The following is a 23,465-nucleotide window of genomic DNA, read 5'->3' on the forward strand; positions in this document are numbered from 1 at the left end:
CTGTTGGTGTCTTGTTTGACGATGAATTCTGCCAGGTGTTGGCAATTCAGTGAAGGTGTTCAATCTGTTCGAATGAATTATTACCTGATTTGTTCCTTATTTTAAATTATAAGGCCAACAAACTGTTTTTGAGTGAAAAAAAAGTCAAAACTGAACTCTGTATGAGTAGGTACGATCTAGAGAGGAAAAAATAGCAAAGTATTAACAGCCTATCCTAGAATTGTTCACTCGCTTTTTAACCCTTTGAGGCACAGAGTATTAGAAAATAAAAATACCCTTGTTGAACAGAAATTTTATACCATTCAAAATTGAAATAAATTGGTGTGTTTTTATTGATAAAGATATACAATGATATAAAAATACAAAAATATATAAATATTAATTCCGAATCATCAATTCGGATTCCGAGCAAAACATGGCACTATGGAACAAGTGCACCGATTGATAGAAGAAATTCGTAAAGTATATGAAGGCCACGGATACTGCTCAGCGCTTTTTCTTGATGTAGCTCAAGCTTTCAATAATACGATGCCAACATTTTCTACTGCGGCGATCAAGACTGTAACTAGACATCAATTGATTGAATTTATCAACGGCATTCATATTATTATTATAATCCGCAATCAATGAAGGACAAGTAATGGGTATTCTTATTCCCCGACGATTTTTCCTCTGTACTATGGAGTATTGAACTGGATTGTGAAAATTTGAAACAATGATTACTTCTTTATTGTCAACCCATTTAGTGGCAATTATTCCCGTATCACTTACTAATGATTCATATTCTCCACGATGTTTGATAGTTTTACTAAACTTAGGCAATTTTTTTCTCGTTTTATTAATTACACCGCAAGCATTGATTTGTTTCGATTTCAAGTCCACTAATAAATTTATACTGGTAAAATAACTATCAAAATAAATAATATGTTCTTTTCCAACCAAGTCTGAAGTAAGAGTAGTCACAATTTTCTCACCAAGGTTTTTCGTTACTTCATTTTCAATTTTTCCAGAGTTAAAATTAAATTTGTAGCAATAACCTGAATTATCTGCTAGAATCCATAATTTGTATCCTCTTCTGATTGGTTTATTCGGGAGATATTGTTTCATAGAACTACGCCCCTCAAATTTTATCATCGATTCATCAATCGCGAGACTTTGACTTGGATTAAAATTCTTCACGAAATTTTCTTGTATCTTTTTTTCAACAATGGATGAATTTTATAGAGTTTGTCATAATTGACGGCTCTCTGTGGAATCAACATAATATCATTTATATGAATGTGTCTTAGGGTGGGTTTAGACTAGTGATATATTCATGTGAAGAAATATGATGAGATTTATAGAAATCGCATCAACTGTTTACACTAGCGTGAACTTCTATAATGAATATATTCATATTTTCGGTGAATTTATTCACCTGAAGTAGAACTGCATCCAACTTTAGTGATTTCTCATCAGTGAGAAATTCACAAGCGTTTACATATGCTGAATTTATTCAAGTTATATATACCTCGAATAAGTGTATCATATTTATTCTCACCCGTTTACACCTATATTCACGTGAATAAATCCATCTATAGCTATAGATCTCCCTAATGTAAACCCGCCTTTAGAAGCCAACCGAAACAATTTACAGTCATTAATTGACATATGTATTCATTGCGTATATAAGGTATAGTGCTCCAAGCGTCTTTATAACTGAGGAGTGGATTTTTTCTCATTAGAAACTTTATACCAATAAATGCACGAATTTCTTGTTCTGCATATGAATTGGTTTGAAAAACGATGGAGTCAATAACTTCGTCAGTTATAAATTGGCAAATCCCGTCATAAGGTGTTGGATCTTGCAGGTTTGCAATATCTTGAGTCGGCCCAACATTTGAAGAAAATGATCCCGCTGGTGTTGTGTTTCCGTTATAACTCCATTTTGGAGACTTTTCGGCAAATGTTTTTCTGTTGTGAACTGGTGCATTTTCTTCTATTTCACTACTTTCAGATTCATCTAAGGAAGAAAGTAGTCGAATTCGTTTTTTCATTGAGGTAAGCAATTCTTCCTCGTCAGATTCAGAATCAATTATAGAATTGTCATCTGAAGGTATTTCTTCAAAATCCAGGTTATTTTTGTTCATCTTGAATCAGAAGAGTAAAAAAATACATATTTTAAAACTAAAATTATAGTTTTCATTATAAACTTAAATAATGAATTAAAAACCTGCTTTTATTTCTTACTCGCTAGCTTGCATGGTGGGCTAAATAAAGTCCCACCACACTTTCATCAATTACAAAAAAAAATTAAGGGATAAAGTTTCTTTTTTTCTTAAAAATAATTTTAGTTTTTTATATAGATGTAATGTATTTTTTTTTATTTCATTTATTTTCAACTGGCTCAGCAACGTTAAGCATCAATGTGTTTATGAATAGGGAAAAGCCCTTGTGAGTAGACCTATGCAAATGTTCTTTCTCAAAAAGGCATAAAAACCCAATAGTTTTTTCAAGAAATGATACAATATAAATAATTATATAACAATTCATAATAAAATAATATTTGAGGCTTCTTCTTGTGGATTTTTGATAGAGATAACCACCTCCTTGAAGATTGCGTGCGATTGCGTGAATCTGAATATTTTTAAGTTCTGAGGGAAATAGTTGGAGAAAAATGAAAACATTAAAACCATAGATTATTGGTAAATAATAAAAGTATCAATAACAAAAAACAAAAAAGTTGGTGATGTAAACGATAATTAAAAATAACAGAAAATACACACATACTCATACTTGAAAGTATATGGACTTGAGGAAATGATATATCAACGAAATAGCATCGAGATTACGTGTAGCCAGAACGTCGCGGATCGAAACATTCCCTTTTCGCAGAAATTTTCTATTATAGATAACCTGTTATTTTGAAATTCAGAGCAATACCACACAATGTGATCAATGTCGTGATAACCTATACCACAAACACATAAGTTACTATCAATAATATTTATTCGAAAAAGATGTGCATTTGAGGAATAATTATTAGACATGAGTCTGCACACTTTCCGTATGAAATCATGAGAATAATTATATCCTTTGAACCATGATTTGAGGGAAACTTTAGGAATGATAGAATACAGCCACCGACCTTTATCACTTCCATTCCAACTTGTCTGCCAAGATTCATGTGCACGTTCACGAGGAGTATTGAAATATTCATCAAAAGTAATGGGCCTATGAAATAAGACTCCATCCATAGCGCCCTTCTTAGCTAGAGAATCTGCTTTTTCATTTCCTGGTATCGAACAATGAGAGGGAATCTATACAAAAGTGATATTAAATGAACTACTCATCAAAACACTTAAAAGCTGTTGGATTCCAGACAAGAAATACGAAGAATATCTAGACCTTACCGAACGAAGTGCCTCTAAAGAGCTGAGACTATCAGAAAAAATGCAAAAATGTTCGGGTGACAAGGACTGAATATATTGTAAAGCAGTGTATATTGCAGCCAATTCCGCAACAAACACCGAACAGGGTAAACTAAGCTTACGGAATGTGGAGAAGTTAATATTAAATACCCCAAAGCCTGTGGAACCATGAAGACTGGATCCATCAGTAAAAAAAAGTTTTGGTTGAGTCAATATGTTTATATCTTGACAAGAATATTGCAGGCATAACTATTTGGCGGAGATCACCTGAAATACCATTAACATAAACTTTCATTGTCAAGTCAAAATTAATAGAAGGATTGAACAAAATTGAAGAAATGGATTGGAAACCAGATAAAGCAGATGGGCTTTCCAGGGTCAGAAATTCATGAGTTTGCTATCACTATCGGATTGAGTATTTCACAACGTACCAAAAACGGAATGATAACTCGAAAAAGCGCACAGAAAGAGGAAGGATACCATGATTCCTAGGCTCATTGTATGTGTTGACTGCATACATCCTAGAGCAATACGCAAACAGCGATATTGAATTCTCTCCAGTTGCAGGATATGAGTACGGGCAGCGGATCTGAAGCAAAAACTTCCATACTCCATAACAGATAGAACGGTTGTTTTATACAACCTGATTAAGTCGTCAGGATGGGCCCCCACCAAGTCCCTGTTATGGATCGAAGAAAATTTATTCGTTTCTGACATTTTTGTTTCAAGTAGTCTATGTTTTTACCCCATGTGCCTCTGGAGTCAAACACAACTACTAAATACTTGAATGACAAAGAGAGCCCAAAAGTTTAAGTTGCAGTTGAGCAGGATGGTGTTTTCTTGAAAACACAACCATCTCTGACTTTTCAGTAGATAACTCAAAACCCAATTTACAAGCCCAATCAACCAAATTATCAAGAGAAATCTGAAAGGGATTATACAGATCAATACTGTCTTTGCCCATTACCGACACTACACAATCATCTGCATATTGTCTCAAAGTACAGTTACCTGATAAACAAACATCGATGTCATTCACATAAAAGTTGTAAAGGATTGGACTATGTCATGAGCCTTGAGGGAGACCCATGTAGCTAATTCGTAAAACTGACGAAGAACCATTGGAAGAACTCATATGTTTTTCACGCATTAGGTTAAACAGAAAACTATTTAATTTTGGAGAAAACCCATTTAGATGAAGTTTTTCAATAAGAACCTCAATGGAAACTGAATCAATGGCACCCTTGATGTCTAGGAACACTGATGCCATTTGTTGCTTTTTACACAAGGCGATGTCAACCTCTGATGAAAACAGAGCAAGACAATCATTAATTCCTTTGCCTCTACGAAACCCGAACTGCGAAGATGAGAGAAGGTTGTTGGATTCTATCCAGCTGTCTAAGCGACTTACAATCATTTTCTCTAATAATTTGCGAATGCAAGAAAGAATTGCTGTTGGTCTATAAGAGTTATAATCAGACGCAGGTTTCAGAATAGCTATAACTTTAATCTGTCGCCACTCATGCGGAACAACGTTCTGCTCAAGAAAAACATTGAACAATTTTAACAAACGTTTCTTCACATTATCAGGAAGGTTTTTCAATAAGTTGAATTTGATCCTATCTGACCCCGGAGCCGAATTGTTACATTACAGAAGTGCAAGCGAAAATTCAGCCATACTGAATGGAGGCGCAATATCATCAGATGTCTCCAGGAAGGGAGGTGGAGCGGGGGCTGAATCCGGGCATATCTTCTTGACAAAGTCATAGATCCACCTTTCAGAATATTCAAGTTGTACATTTGAATGAGATGAATTTCTCATTTGTCTGGCAACTCTACAAAGAGTGCTCAAAAAAGACTCTCGGGAAAGCCCATTCACAAAATTACGCCAATAACCTCTTTTTTGGCTTTTATGAAGCTTTTGAATTTACGCTCCAGATAAATGTAATTGTCGTAACGTTCGTAGGAACCCGATTTACGCCAATCCTTGAACGCATTTGATTTTTCTTTATAAAGATCTGTGCAATCTTGATCCCACCACAGATTAGGAGGACGTCTGCGAAACGAATTCCCAGGAAAACGTTTCGTCTGAGCATCAATAGCACTATCATGAATTAATCCAGCTAGGAACTTCTACTCTTCTAACGGGGGTAACTCATGAACTAATGCCACTGATTCTGAAATAATTGAAGAATATCTCTTCCAATCAATGTTTCTAGATAAATTATGCTGAACATTCATAGTTCCAGACGATTCAGAATAATTCGAAATAGAAACGGTGATTGGCAAATGATCACTTCCATATGGATCTTGGATAACCTTCCAATAACAATCTAATGATAAGGAGGAAGAACAAAGGGATAGATCTAAGCGACTTGCGCGACCTGGTGATGGAGCCTGTACTCAAAATTGTCATGTTGAATTCATCGCAAAGATCATAAATAGAATTAGCTCTGCGATCGTCAAAAGACTCACCCCAGCCAATTCCATGTGACTTGAAATCTCCCAAAATAAGATGAGGTTGCGGTAGAAGCTCAATTATATTCACAAGGTTTCGATAATTAAGCATTGTACTTGGTGGAATATAAATAAAAGCAATGCACAAATATCTACCCTTGATACGTGCCTGACACGCAAGAATTTCAATTCCTGTGACTAAAGGCAGGGGAATCCTGCAAAATGGATAGCATTTTTTAATACCTATGAGAACTCGTCCACAGGAATCATCACGGTCTAAACGAATAATATTGAAATCATGGATGTTTAACACATTGTCTGAACGAAGCCATGTTTCAGATAAAGCAAACACATCACAATTCAGAAAATGGAGCATTTGCTGAAAAGAGTCAATTTTTGGCAGAAGACTTCTACAATTCCACCTTAAAATAGTAGATTTCTCTGACTCATTCAATAAATTAGGCATCGAAATTAATGAAGGAGAGGAGGGGCCACTTTGAAACCATTTGCTTAGCTAACTGACTGATAGTAGGGAGCCAAGCAGAAATAAGACATTTCATTGAATCTGAAATTCCGAAAATATCAAAGATCCATCCAACAATCGAAGAAAAGGAAATACTTCCTGAAAATGATTGGGGTTCAGGAGCCGGTTGAGAAGCGAATCTGGAATGACTTGACAATTAAGGGAAATGAACGTCATAGTTAGAAGATCCCCAACCAGGAGGGTTATTGTTGGAAGGAGCAGAAAAATGAGAAGAAGCTTTTGGTTGATTAGAGGATAACTCTCTTTTTTTAGCAGGCTTGGAGGAGGAAGTATTTTTTCTCTTCATAGCTCTTCTCGCGATTATTTGGTTCGAAAGTAATATCCGATTCATCATCCTCTGATAAAACAGAGAAACGATTTTCTGAAACCTCGATTACCTGAGGTGAAGCTGCCTTGAGTATATCAGCAAAGGATCGCTTAGAACGATCCTTAAGTGATTGTTTAAGTTTAATAGACCGGGTTTTGTATTTTGGACATTCCTTAACTGTGTGAGGAACACCTCCAAAAAGAATGCATTTATCAGCATCCTTATTGCAAGTGCTTTCATCATTGTCGACTCCACATTTAGAACATTTAATTTTATTGCAACAGAAGGTTTTGGTGTGACCTAACTGTTTGCAATTAGTGCATGTCATAACTTTGGGAGTAAATAATCGAACTGGAAGACGAAGCTTATCAATGAGCACATAATTTGGAAGAGCTGTGCCCTCAAAGGAGATCCTAAAAGAACCAAATGGGAAATATTTCTTTTCGTTACCATCCATTAAAAATGAATTCAGAGATCTTACTTCCAAAATTTTCACATGAGGAAGTTTTACATCATGAAAAATACCCTCTGCGTTTTCGAAATCTTTTAGTTGGAGAGATTTTTCCGAAACTACACCATCAATTTCAACAATGTGTGCCGGAATATACACTCGATATTCATCAGTGAACAAAGAATTATTAACAATCGCATTAGCGTCTTTGCATTCCGGGAGCACTACACGAAGGTTGTCTTTATTCACTTTTGTAATTTCCAAGACACTTGAGTACTTAGACTTCAAGTCTTTACAAATTTGGGTCACCCTTAACGGTTTCCTTTTGGGACGGAAGAATACCACCCAACGTGTTTTCGATGATCCCGAAAAGTTCTGGTATTGTCGAATTCGAGAAAGATTCTTGGAAGGAACATTCTCAATGATTGGATGCTGAAGAGAATTAATTGGATTTTGAACCGAGGTGAGTGAAACAGGATCATTTGTTGGTTGTGTCGAATTTTTTGTTGGGTTGGGTGTCGAATTTGACAGTAATTGGTTTTTTTTTCCTTTCAAGGACGAACTTGAGAAAAACAATCATGAGGAGTATCTACGATGATCATATCAACATCGGATGTTTCGTTCCCCTCCATTTAGAAAAATTTGTGAAACAAAACTGAGAGTAGAAAGAGCATAAAACGTCTAACACGCACAGAAGTTAAAATAATTATATATGTATTAAAAAAATAATAATAAATAGATAAACAGATAAATAGAATAAAACAAAACAAAAACTTAGCTGCTTTATATTGTCCAGTGGCAGGAGAGCTTCAGAAATCCTGTTCCAAGGTTCAATACAGCTTCACACACCGAAAAGTATTTGAGGATCAAAAAATCGAATAATAATCGAATTGAATAAAACTGCACTACCAAAAATTTTTGGTTTCAACACTTGATGAACTTGTCATATGATGATAAACTTTGCCAACGCAATCGAATATATTTCTGACATTTGCTAATGGTGTTGCCAACTAGTTTAAATAAAATAATTCCGAAAAAAAATTATGAGCGCGTAGCTATTCTAATATTTCTAGGTGGGACAAAAAATGTCCCACCATGCATTATTACGCATCAAAAAGGTGGGAAATTTTTAATAACACCGTGCCCCGAAGAGTTAATACACCGCTCATACACTGCGTTCCATGACTATAGAACCACTCTATTTTTTTGAGTTTGCAGAGATATGTAAGAAGTGAATTGAAGTATATAGTGTAGGAAACAATAACAATCTTCATTTATAAGGCTGGCCATTTGAATTTTATTATTGTGCCCAGGCGCGAAACTTTAAAAAAAACTAATCAACCTAAAACCAACGGATAGGCCGGATACCGGATAGTTATCGGATATCCGTTTCATCTCTAGTTTTCAGCCAATGAGCCATTTTTTAGCAGCGGCCAAATTGAATTTTTCAAGATCATGGAATACGCAGTTTTATAATGACAGTAGAATTAAATGTGTGTTCCAAATTTCAGATCAATCATTCAACAGGAACGGGGTCAATTTTCTATTAATGTGGGACAAACATACAAACATACACAGGAACAGGTCAACCTGAATGAAACCATTTAAAAAGTAATTAGTTGTTTGAGGACTGCGACCATCTTGGAATTGGATTTTTCATCATCTGATATCTTACTAGTCGAGAATTTTTTTTTTTTTTGATACCCATATTGATGAGGTTTTGAAAAGAAAATATATGGCGCTATCTTGTGGTGGCCGCCATCTTAGATTTGCATTTTTCATAAATGACTGTGTTGTTCTAGTCAAGCCCTTTCATTTAATATGCATATTAGCTATTCAGTATGGAATTATTATACAAATCATTCAAAATTTCCGAAAATCAAAAATAAAATACTCCAGATAATCGAGTCTATAATTCCGGATAATCGAGTCCGACCTGTATTTGCATAATTCATACTTCCTTTTTTTTGCAGGCCCTTCGAACGCGAGCGAAAAAGCAACGCGCTGCGCGTAAGCCCCACATATCGGAGATCACCGCCGGCGGTAGTCTGATGGAAAACATTGCTCAAACGAAGCTCGCGACGGAGTCGCATTTGGACGGCAGCACAAAAAGTGGCTCCTGCAAAATCCTGCCGGACGAGGCCCCCACAAACACGGCGTCCGGCTCCAACGAGGAAGACGATGACAATGCGGGGTAAGTGGGAGGATGCCACACTATGGCACTGTAATTTCCATGTAACACACGTATCAAAAAACATTGTGTCATAACACTGTCACAAGTCCAATCACTCAAATGTGTTTGCATGGCTAATGATACCCAGCAGTGTTTATGTCAAATGTATTCATCCATTCCTCGCTCAATTACAGCTTTATTCCCTCATAGGCCTCCATACATAACGGTTTATTCGAGTAACATACACAACACAACTGTAAGCTTCAGTACCAATCGGATGGTTAGAATAATACACAAATTAACACCCACTCCGGGGAAAACTGCCATAGCATTCTGCACCCACCCGAGGCAACCAATCTCACAGAAAAATCACACTTCACATTCATTGCCGTCAACCGCAGACTGAATCCCATTTGACATTTTGTAGTGCCTCGCACGACTCATCCCTCAAACCAATCCTTTTTCTGCCTCATCACACACCGACCTCCCCTCCCCCCTGCAATTTATAATTCATTGTTTCTGATCGCTTCACAGGTCCCCTGACATTGACGACTGTCATGTGATTGTGAACGATAAATCAACAGAGTTTATGTTGGCCACGGTCGTGGAAGAAGCCGGAAAGTACGTGTCGTTCAGTTTGTCACATTCCCGATCTGCTTAACGTTGTTTTTTTTAATCTAGTTATCGTTCAACGCATGAGTGCATGCTTTCGAACCAATTATCACTGTTTATCACATTACCCTCCTATTGTGTTTTGCATAAGTTTCTGATTTTCTTCGGTCTCTTTCAACGGTAGAAAAAATCCCCGGAGGCACCATTTAAGTTTCTATTTCCGTTTCCCCTGCCCCATCCGACCAGCGCAGCTTTCACCAAGTAACAATAGGGTAGCGTAATTGTTTTGATGTTGTGTTCGAGCTTTCTACGAATTGCTGTACGATGAAAAATTTAACCTCCGTCTGTCGTGTGAAACAAAGTCTTCTCTCTTCCAGCGTGATGGCCCAAATAACGACAACGCAGATTCCCTCCGATCCGAACGGCAATCACGACTCGGGCTACGCGCCCTCCAGCATAGGGGATGTGTTGGCGGCGAATGCAACCCCACCGGGGAGCCCAAATGTGGCCGCAACGGTCATTGTAAATAAAAACGCTACGCTTAGGAGTAGGAATGGTTCGCCCAAAAAGGAAGCCAGGTACGATTGATTTGATTGCCAACCAGTTTGCCTATCAGTCTTTCCTTGTCGAACCGATATAGTGGTTCTCAGATTTTCGTGAAAAGTGGAAGTTGTGTTCCTTATCGCAACATATTTGTTAGAAACTGTAAATAATAATTCATGAAATTGTTGGCGATCGATACACGCCGACCTTACGACGCGAGTTGGGTTGCCGGTCAGTATTCGACGTTCTGCTGAACAGACCGTCCAAGACTTAACCAGAAGTTAGACAATGAAAATCCCGCGTAACGAGAACTCCAATGATAACTTCCTTGCAAGGGAGAGGTTTGGTTAGAACCGTCCTGCAGTACAGGCCAATTATAATTCCAAGTTTGTTTGTAAGTTTCTATGTTCCACTTGCAGCACAAGTGAAACAGAGTAACTCAGGATTTGTAGCGAAGTGAAAGATGCAACTTAGTAAACTTCCTCACGCCGGAGGAAAACCTTTTTCGGATGTAGAGGACCCGAACGTACTACTTGAATATTCTTTGGATACTTTATTGATACTGATTATTTACATGCTTTGTGGGTTCTTAATTACTAAGATAATGGATTGTCAGCAATTTTGATGCCCCTTGCTTCCCAGTGTGAAAGGAGTTACAATTTCATTCAATAATATTTTGCCACCCGGGAAGCAAGGGGCGTTCAAATTCGGTATCCCTTTCGAATCGGGAATATGTGTCCATGCTATACTTTTTATACAGTATGTTCTTTTCCAGTCGCTGGTTAGGTTAAACCGCGACGAAATCTAATTGCTGATCCTAGCACAACTGACCTATATCTATACTCGCGAACGCGTGCGCGTAATGAATCAGCTCTTTGTAATCTGATCCCCCGCTCGGTCAGTGGCACGGCAGCGCGCTCATATTGTCGCTTTACAGCTGGTGGAAGGAAAATTGAACGAACGCTAACAGCTGATTTCAGCTAGCGGCGACAGAAATTTAAAATATTAACCAATAATCACGCAACCGCACCCAGTGTGCGCTAAAGATGCTGTGAAACAATAGCAGCATTTCCACACTGTATATATTGTACATAGAATAAAGAACAGAATTGAAGTGAACCTTGTCGTGTGTGGTTCAGTTTTCTACAACCGAAAGACCGAAAGCGTGTTTTTTGTGTAGCAGAATTTTCCCAAAAAGCTTTTCTCAAAGCTAAAAATCGAGTCTCCAAACCAATCCGACTAAAGATTCGCGGTTTTGCGAATCCGCTAACTTTTTAGACGGTAGTCGCGAGTTTTCATGTCGTATTTCAGAAGAAGAGTGGTTAAGTGCTAATCAATATTAGATCCGTATTTTTGATTTTTTTTCGTTAGGGTGCCATTAAACAGGTGATCCGAGAAATCAAGTTTTTCCCTTCTTTTTTTTTCTTTCCAAAAAATGACATTTTCACAAATTAATTACTCTTGAACTACTAAACCTATTGATATGAACGACACATCAATTTGAATCCAATGAGTAAATTAATCAGATTGAATAAAGGTAATACGTCTTTTCCAGACCATAGAGTATAGGGTAAAACATTATTTTTTTCCGGAGTCTTATACAAAAATCCCTTATATCCGAAAAACTATAAAGATAGAAAGTTGACATTTCCGACCAGGGTTGCCACCTTTAATTCTGTAAAATTTTCTGAAAAAATCTGTATATCTGTATTTCTAGCCAAAAAATCTGTATAAAAAAATCTGTATCGAAAAGTTAAGGAAAAAAATGAAAATGAAGGTTTATTTTCACTTCGAACACATTGTTTTTCTAATTTATGGGCTGTTAACGTCGTGTCAATGCAGCAAAATAAATTATAGAAAAGTTTTTCTTTCTGAATTGTATGATGTTTATAAACGATTTTGTAGAACTTCGCCTTCAAATTTCATTTTTCGCACGCTGATGAATGTCATCAAAAAAATATTTTACAAACGACCTTGGCAATGGATACAAAAAATTTCCCTTCCCACCTTTTGACATTCAACAGCTGGGATAGATATATCTGAGCGAAAAATCTGTGAAATACAAAATATTCTGTTTATGTGGCAACCCTGTTTCCGACAAAAGTTCATATCTGAATAAGATCTAAAACATTGTCGATAAACTACAGTCTATCGCAAAATTGAATGTACAAATGCTACTTGACGATACTTTCCATTTATTTGGTATGAAATATTTTGCATACATTGGTTCTTTTGATGCATATTTCTTACTCACACATTGACCTAGCTGTACGTGCAATAAAATTCCAAGGAAAGTTTTCTGCTAATTGTTTATTCCTAAAAATTGAAAACAAGCTCTATTCTAGGCAAATTGAGTGTACACCTTAAATTTCTTCGATCAAATTAGTCTTGTAAGTAATTTTCTTTGCGAATTAGCGTACTTTTTCATCAGTGAATGGTGTCAACACTTAACCATTGCTTGGGCAGTATTGGTTTTTATTTTTTATTGATGTTTGCATTTTTTTTATCAAAATGGCAAGTTAGAGGAAAGAAATAGATATTGTTACACGTACAATGATAATAAATATGAACTGTCGTGGAAATACATTGCAGGAAATAGCAGATATAGTCGGAAGAACTCACTTCACAGCAAATAAAATCATAAACAAGTGGAAATACGAAGGAACCATGAAAAATCTCCCGAGTAGAAGACACAAACGTATCCTATCTTCTGATGATGAACGAGTAATTATGCGAACATTGCAAAAGAACCCTATAACAAACATTCCTAAATTGACTACCGATGTGGCCGGCATCATTGGAACACCTGTCAGCGCAGATACTGTCCGGAGAGCAGCATACAGGAACAATCTGAGAGGTCGTATTGGCCGTGAAAATTATTTCATCTCAAAGCTGAATATGAAAAAAAACGACTATAGTTTGCTAATGCATGAGTGAACAGACCTAAGGAGTTCTGGAACAAGGTCTTTTATACGGATAAGCTGAAAACCAATCTTTTTGAATCGGATGGAAGACAGATGGTGTGGAGAAAACCAGTATCGGTGCTCCAGGTTCAGCATTTGGTTCCCACAGTAAAACACGGCTGCGGTAGTCAGATGATGTATGGTACATTGGCGGCTTCTGGATCTGAAACCATAGAGTTTATCGATTCGGCGATGGACAAAATGGCTTAATTGATCTTTCTGAAACGTAACCTGCAGTCTCCAGTTCTGAAATTAGGGCTCCCTCGTGATTACTACTTCCAACAGAATAATGACCCGAAGCAACCTGACCTCATCGTGCGGGAATACCTGCTCTATAATGTCCCAATCAACTCAAAACACCTCCGCAATCACCGGACTTCAATACTATTGAGTATCTATGGTGATGAAAATAAAGAACCATCTGAAGAATAAAAATCCAGGGAACAAAGCGGAACTCGAAACGAAGATTACGGAAATCTGGGAGGCACTTCCGTCGACAGTGCTCAGAATTTCGACACGGCGCTTGCAGAAAGTGCTGGACGCGAGAGGGGGACCATACCAGATACTAGGGGATTGATTTTTGTTATCTGTTAACATTTCTGAACTGATTTTAATTTTCTTTTTAAGAAAAACTTAAACTGTACACTTAATTTTGCCACGTCTTAGATGGAGATTTTTTGTTTGTATATGAAATATGAAGTAGAAATTTGAAGTAGAAATATGACAATTTTAACTTTTTTCTTATCACTACATAAGAGTAAAATGGATCAATTTTGCGATGAATATGAGTCGCATTTAATTATTTACTTTTTAACCCCGAAAAACTCAAAAATAACAAATCCGCGTGAGGTATATACTTAATTTTGCGATAGACTGTATATCGCTATCCTTACTTTGAACAACATTAGGATTAGTTGTAATTTTTTCAGAGAAAACATGAAAAAGTTGTTGCAGTTCTGAAAGACCCTCTAGTTTTTGGGTTATAAATTTTTGAAAAAAACTTTTTTGGCTTTTTTCAAAAAGTAGTGTAATTCTCTTTCGAATATTTCAAGTATGCAAAGTTGCTTAAATGACCCATATATTTACACCCACAACGTTTCATTACTATCTGAAATGGTGCTGCCAACTCCTAAGACGAGTTGGCATGAAATTCGTCATCTGTCAAATAGCAACTATTGCAATCAATGTTAGCACAAGCAAATCCCGTGAATCTATCCTCCATCTTGAGAGAGCATCAGGAAGAAGAGTTTTACACATTTTCCGACTTTGTAGCATGCGTCGAGCAGGCTAACGTACTTGAGAACCCGATTGTAATTATTATGAACAGCATCGTTTTTTTTTCCAAAATGCAATCAAAACCATCCATGTTAATTAAGATAATGTCATCCGAAAGCCTCCGACGCAAAACTGATATAGCTTACGCGGGGATGATTTGATTTTTGTTACAATATGAAGCATGTACCATCGTCAAGAAGCCTTGTCTCCTGATGCCTGAAGATAAAAGACACTATTGGGAAATCCTTGCAATCAACAATTAAATTGATGAGTTTTAACTATTTAGTTACCCTGGGAAAATGGAAAAACAGAGAGAATACTCTTACGCCGAAAAATGGCAACTGGGTAATGTGCTATTTATAGATATGATAAACATGAGACATGTACACGATTTAAATTCGGCTCTCTTACGGCTGAAATTCGATAATTCATATCTCAAAAACTATGAGTAGTACCGAAATAATGTCTTATAAAGGGTTATAGAGTATTGATATTTAAACGTAAAACAATATAAACACACTCTTTACAGATACACGGGCCAAAGGTTGTGCAGTCCACTGATGAATCAACAAAAGCCAAAGGTTGTACCGCTCATGACAACTCTACACGAGCTGATGATTGCGCCGGCTAGTGACCATTTTATCCTGGATTCCTCGAGAAGACGCACCACGCTAGATATGGGGTACAGACTAGGGGGGCGTTGCTGATTAATGGTCAGCTGCATCCCAATAGGAAATATCCCGTGTCGGGCACAGGTACAGATCATTGAAGACAGCAACATCACAATTACGAAAACACTTGTAATACTAACCTCGAGCCAACCGCGAGTAATCGGTTACATATTACATTACATATTAAGGCAAACATTGTCGAAATATTGAACTCCCGGCCCCGTCAGGTTGACGCCATATGAGCCTTAATAAAAATATATATTTTGGATAAAAAAAAAATAAAAAAAAACTGAGAAAAAACATTAGTACACTTTTTTTATTTACAAAAAAACTTGTATTTGCAATCTAAAATATGTATTTTTCAACTATAAAAAAACTCATATAAAATAGGAGTAATGTAGAAATTTTAAAAATTGAGCCCAAGATGGTAAAACTATTTTTGACGAACTTTGTGGAACATCGAATTTTCATGAATTTTCGAAACTTTGAATTTTTCTATGTTAACAATCATTTTAGCAACAAATTATCCAAATAATCCTGATGTGATTTAAAACAAAAAATCGCATTTTCAATCTCTTCTAAATGCAGCCATTCTCGAGATATTTCAAAAAATATTTCTAATTCATTGTCTTTTTTATATCAGTTTCAGTATTTTCATATTTTTGTCGTGTTATACCAATATGTTCATGTAATTTTATGAATTTGCTTATAATTTTCAATAAGCTTTCCAAATACATCATTATTTTGAATATATCTGTTTAGGAGTTATTAAAAAATACATATTTTAGATATTCAAACTGAAGGTTTTTTGTGAATAAAAAAAGAGCACTAATGTTTTTCTCAGTGTAAATTTTTTTCACGTTTAAACATCAATACTCTATAACTCTCTCTAAGACACTCTCTAGGTACGACTCATAGTTTTTGAGATATAAATTATCAAAGATTTCACTTACTAAATTCGATGCGCCCTTTTCCGATGTTACGCTTGAGTCAAAAAAATACCAATTGCTGTGGAAAACTCATATTTCTTCCAACCCAAACGGAATACAAACTTTCATTCAAATCAAAAATACCGTTTTGTCTCAAATTCCGAACAGTCTCCAATTCCAAACACTTCATTTTTAAATGTAAATCTACTGAACTTTAATATTATAAATAATTGAATAATAAAAACCAAGACATTCTTTGCGGTATAGACTCCATTTTAACATCATTTACATGTATCGATACCTCCTATAACTTATAATACTATGCAGTGACTGCCAAAAGCAGCGATGAAAGGTTTGCGTTAGCAAATTCGAAATTCGAATCGAGTTTCGAAGCATAAAATACAATTTTTTGGGAATATAATATTTTTGTAAAGAAGAATGGCTAGTTGGCTTTAATTTGATATATCGATATTCCGAATCGGTCTAGTAGCTCAAAAGTCATGATTTTTTTTTAAATTGCATTTTTGCTGTTCGGAGTTTGAGACAAATGTGATCAAACATTTTTTTTTTAGTTTTTCACCATGAATATGTATAGGGTTGGGGAAAAGAAATGTCGTATTTCTGATCGAAATTTTACGCTTTATTTAACATACTTAAAATTATCCAATTTAAGTCAAATATACGCCGTTTTGTTCGCAAACTTGTTGCCATTTAGAAGGCAACTTCATTCTCCCCCCTTATAAAACCCTTATCTGCAGAAAACTCAGACAGCCAGTTTTCGCAAGCCTCTTTTGAGGCTAACTTAGTATATCCAAGAGCGTTTTGGATGGACCGGAAGAGATGATAATCACTTGAAGCCAGGTCTGGACTATACGGTTGGGGCAATAGGACATCCCATCCGAGCTCCCGTAGCTTCTGGTGGGTCATCAAAGATGTGTGAGGCCGAGCGTTGTCCTGGTGGAAAACAACACCATTCCTATTGATCATTTCTGGCCGCTTTTGGTCAATCGCCTGATTCAAACGGTCAAGCTGCTCACAGTAGAGAACCGAGTTGAGGGTCTGGCCATATTTGAGCAGCTCATAGTGGATGATTCCCTTCCAATCCCACCAAACACACAGCAAAACCATCCTGGCCGTCAATCCGGGCTTGACGATGGTTTGGGCCGGCTCACCGCGCTTCGACCACGACTTTTTTCGCTTTAGGTTGTCGTACGTGATCCACTTTTCATCACCAGTCACCATCTTCTTCAAAAATGGGTCGAGTTCGTTCCGTTTCAGCAGTGCATCGCAGGCTTTGATTCGATTTAAAAGATTTTTTTGCGTCAACTCGTGTGGCACCCATACATCCAGCTTTTTTTGGAATCCTATCTTCTGCAAATGGCTCCAAACGGTTTTATGGTCTATATCCAGTTCCTGGCCAATCGAGCGAGTGCTCACATGCCGGACTACTTGGATGATTTCAACGATTTTATCGGTTTCCATGACGATTGGCCTACCAGTACGGGATAAGTACATAAGTACAACACAAGATATGTTTAAGTGTTGCCATATATTGACAATATACGACATTTCTTTTTCCCCAACCCAATATTTGTAAATCAATTTTATGGTGGAAAAATGAAAGAGAAGCTTCTATTGTATCCAAAAACCACATCAATTTCGCGAAAAAGTACCATTTCGAGTAATGAGACACTGTTTTATTGCCAACAAACTTAAGTGTTCGGAATTTGAGACAAAACGGTACTCATGTTTTGCTATTTTTCGATTTCTTTTGGAATTGCTCAAATGTAGCACTACATGGGGTTTGACTGTTTTTGATTTATATATTTGGGCTGACGAGCTTTTCGGAAAAGTGTTTTCAAACAAGAAAGAAGGCATATAACACTCATTATGCTAGACGTCCTTTACGAAAGATGTTGTGATGTCAAATTTGCTGTCCCTGTTCGTTCATCCATTAGATCAGATCAAAAATCATATCGCATCACAATAAAATTACGTCACATCACAGGGGAAATGGCGCTTACGCCCCATCACATTGGAAATAGCGCTTACGTCACTCCGTTTTCAAGCTTTTACGGCGTCTTTTTTTTATTTTTTTTCTGTAAAACATTGCAGTTTTTTTAAAGTATTCAGTATTCTTTATCGATCTATAACAAAAAAATAAATGTCTATTTCGGCATTCGCGTCACTAGGCGAGATTACGGCAGCGTAGTGCAAAACTTATGAATATTTGAAAAAAAAAGGTCATTTTTGATAAAAATTGAAAAACTTCATTTTTAGGACAACCCTAAAATGGAGATGGGCACCTTAATAAAAAAAATCGGGTCTAATATTTTGCGATACGGGAGTGCTATATGAAGCTGTATGAAGCGGACTATCTATAATGGCTACCGCTTTTAACCCCTTCCCGTATTATTCAATACGTCACACTTCAATTGATTTCACGACTCTAGCACCCTATGTAATGCAAGTACATCACGAGCGGGAGACTCGATGTTGTACGGGAAAGGGTTAAACATAGCCTTATTTGCTCTAACAGTCCTAATCAGTCTTCAGAATACAACGCGGTGCTGATGTGCAACAATTTTTTGGCACTCAATTGAACTTTCACTTTCACAACTTTCATGTATACACATGAACGCCCCGAAACATAGATGAAATGTTTTGTTATCAACAACATTCGCTTTATGGTACTGCACCGTATGCATACACCGTGTTTATATATCCTGTTTCTAAACGGTGCCCGAATCTGGTGGTCTCCTTTGCGTTCTCTATTGATTTATCTTTCTTCACACAAGCGCGTACGGTTGGTACGGATGCAGCGCTGTTTTGCTCTGCTAAAATGGGGCACTAGAATTTGATGTCTGTGTGGGTGAAATGAGACGCGCATCATAAAAGTGAGAAGCGCTGCTTCGTATCTGAGTTCTGCGCCTTGTTCATAAACCTCTCTCATGTACAATGAGTGTGGTACACTTCGTTCCAAGAGAGAACACGTGTTTGTTATGAACGCGCGCTGATGAAAACAAAACTCGAGTGCAGCGCATCGTATGTTTTCTGAAGACTGATCCTAATAAACTGTCGGAACAATCATTAAGAAAATCGGTTGATTAAGTCGGAGAAAATCCATGTGGTTATCGTCGCTGATCAAATCGTCAAATGATATTATGTTTTATAACATACATAACCCCTTTTTGCCTTTCTACTCTTTTAATTCTAAAACAAACCACCCAGTGTGACGCTGAAGCCGCTGTCGCTAGTGCGGTGCGGAGTGCAGCAGGCCTTAACGCTGAACCGGCACGACTCAACGCTATCAACGAACTCCAACTCGAGGGACAGCACACGGAAGGATAAGAAAAACATCCAACAGGCATCGAGGTAAGTTTCGGACGGAAAATATCGATCAATTATCTTTTGATGAGTCTGTGAATAATTGGCCATAAATGGATCTCCCACACAATTTTCAAAACGTCCATGAATAGCTAGCTCCAATTAACTTTTGTTGACACACCGCTCAGATATATCATCGCTCGGATTCATCTCCGCTAAAATGTAACGATTCCAGTTTCGCTGAAAAATTGGCTACCCCCTCCCCCCACATCTCGTTGAACTCTAGGGAAACTCGGTTCCACTCCCGTAACCGCCACAAGTTCAGCAAAGTATTCAGGGCAATCAACCGCGGCCGCGTTCAGTGTACCGTGCGATTATTATGACTTATTTTCCGTCGCCGCCGCCTCCACCTACACAGATTGAGAACGTGGATCGCACTCCATTAGCCATCGATTCGAATCTGCCAAATCAGGAAAGTTTAGCTCAAAATTAATTAACTTGGCATCGAGCGCGAAATAAGTTACTGAATAATTGAAACGATATTTCAAAACATTGCCTGCCCCACCATGGAACCAATTTCCTCTCGCCCGCTAATCAGCAGAAGTGCCAGGCCGTTAAAAAGGCAAATTTGTCACTGTCTGCGAATATTTTTTTTTGTGTCTCGCCTGCCACTCTTCCTCCCACTATAGTCCACTACTTCATCAGTTGAAGATTCTAAATGAATGAATTAATCATTTCCGACTAGATTCGCGCATCACGCTTGTCGAGATGAAAAGTGGCAAAATTCAAATCACCGTTAATGAGTCTGGAGAGGGCAATAAAAGTTTATCCCGAAAGGAGTGTGCGTCGTCCTTGTCCGTCGAAATCGGTCCCATAAATCTTGAAGTTATTTTTCTTTGAGAGCTCACCGATGGCTTTGATGGCTGCCGAAGTTTTTTCGCCCCCCTCATCCCGACATCCCGTATTGCGTGGGTGGAGGGAACAAAACCAGAAAACGTTGCAAGACGATGAAAGGATGGCATTTTCGAGAGGGCCCCACCGAAGATGCCATTCCGGGCCGTTCCAACTTTGGCCGTTCCGATGATTTATGAACTGTTCGTATTGAAACTGCTGAGCATAATTTAATTTGAGTTATACAACCCATTTTTTTCTGTGAGGAAGGAAGCGTGGAGGGAGGAATAATCCGATGAAATCCGTCGATCGAGGCCTGTGCGTGTGGGCGGGTCTGATATTAGATATTTATACGAGGTGTTATATTTCGGAGGTTCCCGATAATTTTGTTTTCCATTATTGGTGACAGAGTGCTATTAGGGATAGTAATTTGTTATCGATGAGTTCCTTTAATCATATAAATCAGTGGTGCGATGAATATTAAAGGCTGTTTTTTTACGGCGCAAAATTGCTCTCGGAACTTAATAAAATTTTACGTTGCCCGTAATGGCTTTGGGCGCAGATTGTTTCGAGATTTATCGTAAAAACTGTCCGATGAAGAAATCCTGTATTGGAAAAGTTTATTATGTGATGAAGTTAAGTTTTGGTTTTAGGGATACGTTAATAAGCAACACTGTCGTATTTGGAGCAACAAGAGTCACCGTGCAATTGTCAAAACACTGCTATATCCGGAAAGAGTAAATATTCGATGCGCTTTATGAGCCGGTGTAATCATTGGTTCGTTTCAATGTTGGATTTTGGATTATGTTTCGAAAATACATTGGGGGTACAAATTAAAAAACTACATATCGGTTGCGCCAAGAAAAGTACAATTTTGGTCGCCTTCTTCTTCTTCAATGGCACTAACGTTCCTAGAGGAACTTCGCCGTCTCAGCGTAGTATTACTTCCGTCATTTTTTTTATTAGTACTTAGTTGAGATTTCTATGCCAAATAACACGCCTTGAATGCATTCTGAATGGCAAGCTCTAGAATACGCGTGATCACAGTGCAAGTCGGAGGAAATTTCTTTGACGAAAAATTCCCCCGACCAGAACGGGAATCGAACCCGAACACCCGGCATGTTAGTTATGACGCTAACCACTCGGCCACGGGAGCACATTTTGGTCGCCTATTACTTATAATTCAACATACACATGCCGCGGCGAATGAACTTTGTAGTTCGAAGCCTCTATAGTATAAAAAATCGATCAAAATTGACAATATATTCACGATTCATCTCCCAAATGGCCGATAGTTAGAGCGTTAGCTTTCCAAAAGGGCCTTATATAAAGCTAGAGACGCAAGAACAGCAGAAGTTCAAAAACTCTATCAAAGAGCCAAACAAACTGACGAGACAATCCAAATGGTATCTTCTTTTGCAAATGGCATATTTTTTTAAAAACATATTCAGAACAAATATCATAACGTAATCCTACTCCAACTATGAGGTTATGTCTCAGACAAAACTTCGACTTTTTTTCACTAATTATACTGGCCAGAACGTAACAGTTGATGATGACCGCCGTAGAGCCATGACCACCGACTTTTTTTGGTACCTCAGTTGGGAGCCCTTCATGACGAGGGCTCCAAATCTATGCTACTGATTAATACAGACGTCAATTTCAGATTCCACATGTAGAATCCGGATTTATATGATTCTGGAAAGTTTCCAGATTTTAGATTCGAATACAGATTCAAAAACAAAAATAGAAAATTCTAGTTGGAAAATAGTAAAAATAAGCAAAATACAACAAGGACAAGGAAACAAGGAAAAATACAAATACAAATAGGAAAACTAGGATAAATAGAAAAAATGGAAAAATGAGAAAATTGGGAAAATCGGAACAATGGGAAAAATTTAAAAAATTGGAAACAGGACAAAATAACAAAAAATAAGAAACATACGGAAAATAAGAAATATGTGAAAAATAGGAGATATAGTAATATAGGAAAATCGGACAAATAAGAAAAAATGGAATTATAGGCGGAATAGGAAAAAATATGCAAAATAGGAGAAATAGGAGGAATGGAAAAAAATGGACAAATAGTGAGAATATGAACAATGAGAATATAGGGAAGAAAGGGGAAAAATGAACTAACATAAGGAAAATACCAAGAATTGAAAAAAAGGAGAAATAAAGAAATAAAAACAATTAAAAACAATTGAAAAAATAGGCAAAATAAGAAAAAATCGCGATATTGGAAAAAAAATATATTTGAAAAAAAATTTAGAATTGGAGAAATAGTTCAAAATGGAAAAAATGAAAAAATGGAAAAATATGAAAAAATGTAAAAAAATTTAAATTGGATGGAAAAATTGGAAAAATATGAAATCATGTAAAAAAAAATTAAAATGGAAAAAAAATTAGAGAATTGGAAGAAAATGAAAAAAAAAATTAAAAAAAATATATATATATATATATAAAGTCAAATATGCGCCGTTTTGTTCGATGACTTGTTCCCAACGAGATGCCAACTTCATAATACCCCTGTTATAGAAGCTCGCTTCCTTATTGGCAAAAAACTCGGATAGCCAATTTTCACAGGCCTCTTTTGTGGCTAACTTCTGACTACCTAGATCGTTCGCCATGGACAAAAACAGGTGGTAGTCACTTGGTGCAAGGTCCGGACTATACGGCGGATGCAAAAGAACCTCCCATCCGAGCTCCCGGAGCTTTTGGCGCGTCACCAAAGAAGTGTGTGGCCTGGCGTTGTCCTGATGGAAGACAATGCGGCCTCTTCTTCATGAGTGCTACCTTCAAGCGGTCCAGTTGTTGGCAGTACAGGTCCGAATTGAGCGTTTGGCCATAGGGAAGCAGCTCATAATAGATTATTCCTTGACAATCCCACCAAACACACAGCAGAACCTTCC

At 37.2% G+C, this 23,465-nt stretch overlaps 1 protein-coding gene across 7 annotated transcripts in view; it reads left to right on the top strand.

The window, feature by feature from the left end:
* The window catches only part of LOC129780098 (dopamine D2-like receptor), a 542,669-nt gene that overhangs the window by 473,062 nt on the left and 46,142 nt on the right, over window positions 1–23,465 (top strand). For 3 of the 7 annotated variants that reach the window (XM_055788028.1, XM_055788030.1, XM_055788029.1), the window contains exons 6-9: window positions 9,143–9,363; window positions 9,877–9,963; window positions 10,317–10,532; window positions 19,567–19,710. In XM_055788028.1, coding sequence (XP_055644003.1) covers window positions 9,143–9,363; window positions 9,877–9,963; window positions 10,317–10,532; window positions 19,567–19,710 — 668 coding nt within the window. The remainder of the gene's footprint in view (window positions 1–9,142; window positions 9,364–9,876; window positions 9,964–10,316; window positions 10,533–19,566; window positions 19,711–23,465) is intronic. The other 4 variants (XM_055788031.1, XM_055788032.1, XM_055788033.1 and 1 more) reach the window with 3 other exon arrangements.

Source organism: Toxorhynchites rutilus, chromosome 3 (assembly GCF_029784135.1).
Source record: "Toxorhynchites rutilus septentrionalis strain SRP chromosome 3, ASM2978413v1, whole genome shotgun sequence".
Lineage (NCBI taxonomy): Eukaryota > Metazoa > Arthropoda > Insecta > Diptera > Culicidae > Toxorhynchites > Toxorhynchites rutilus.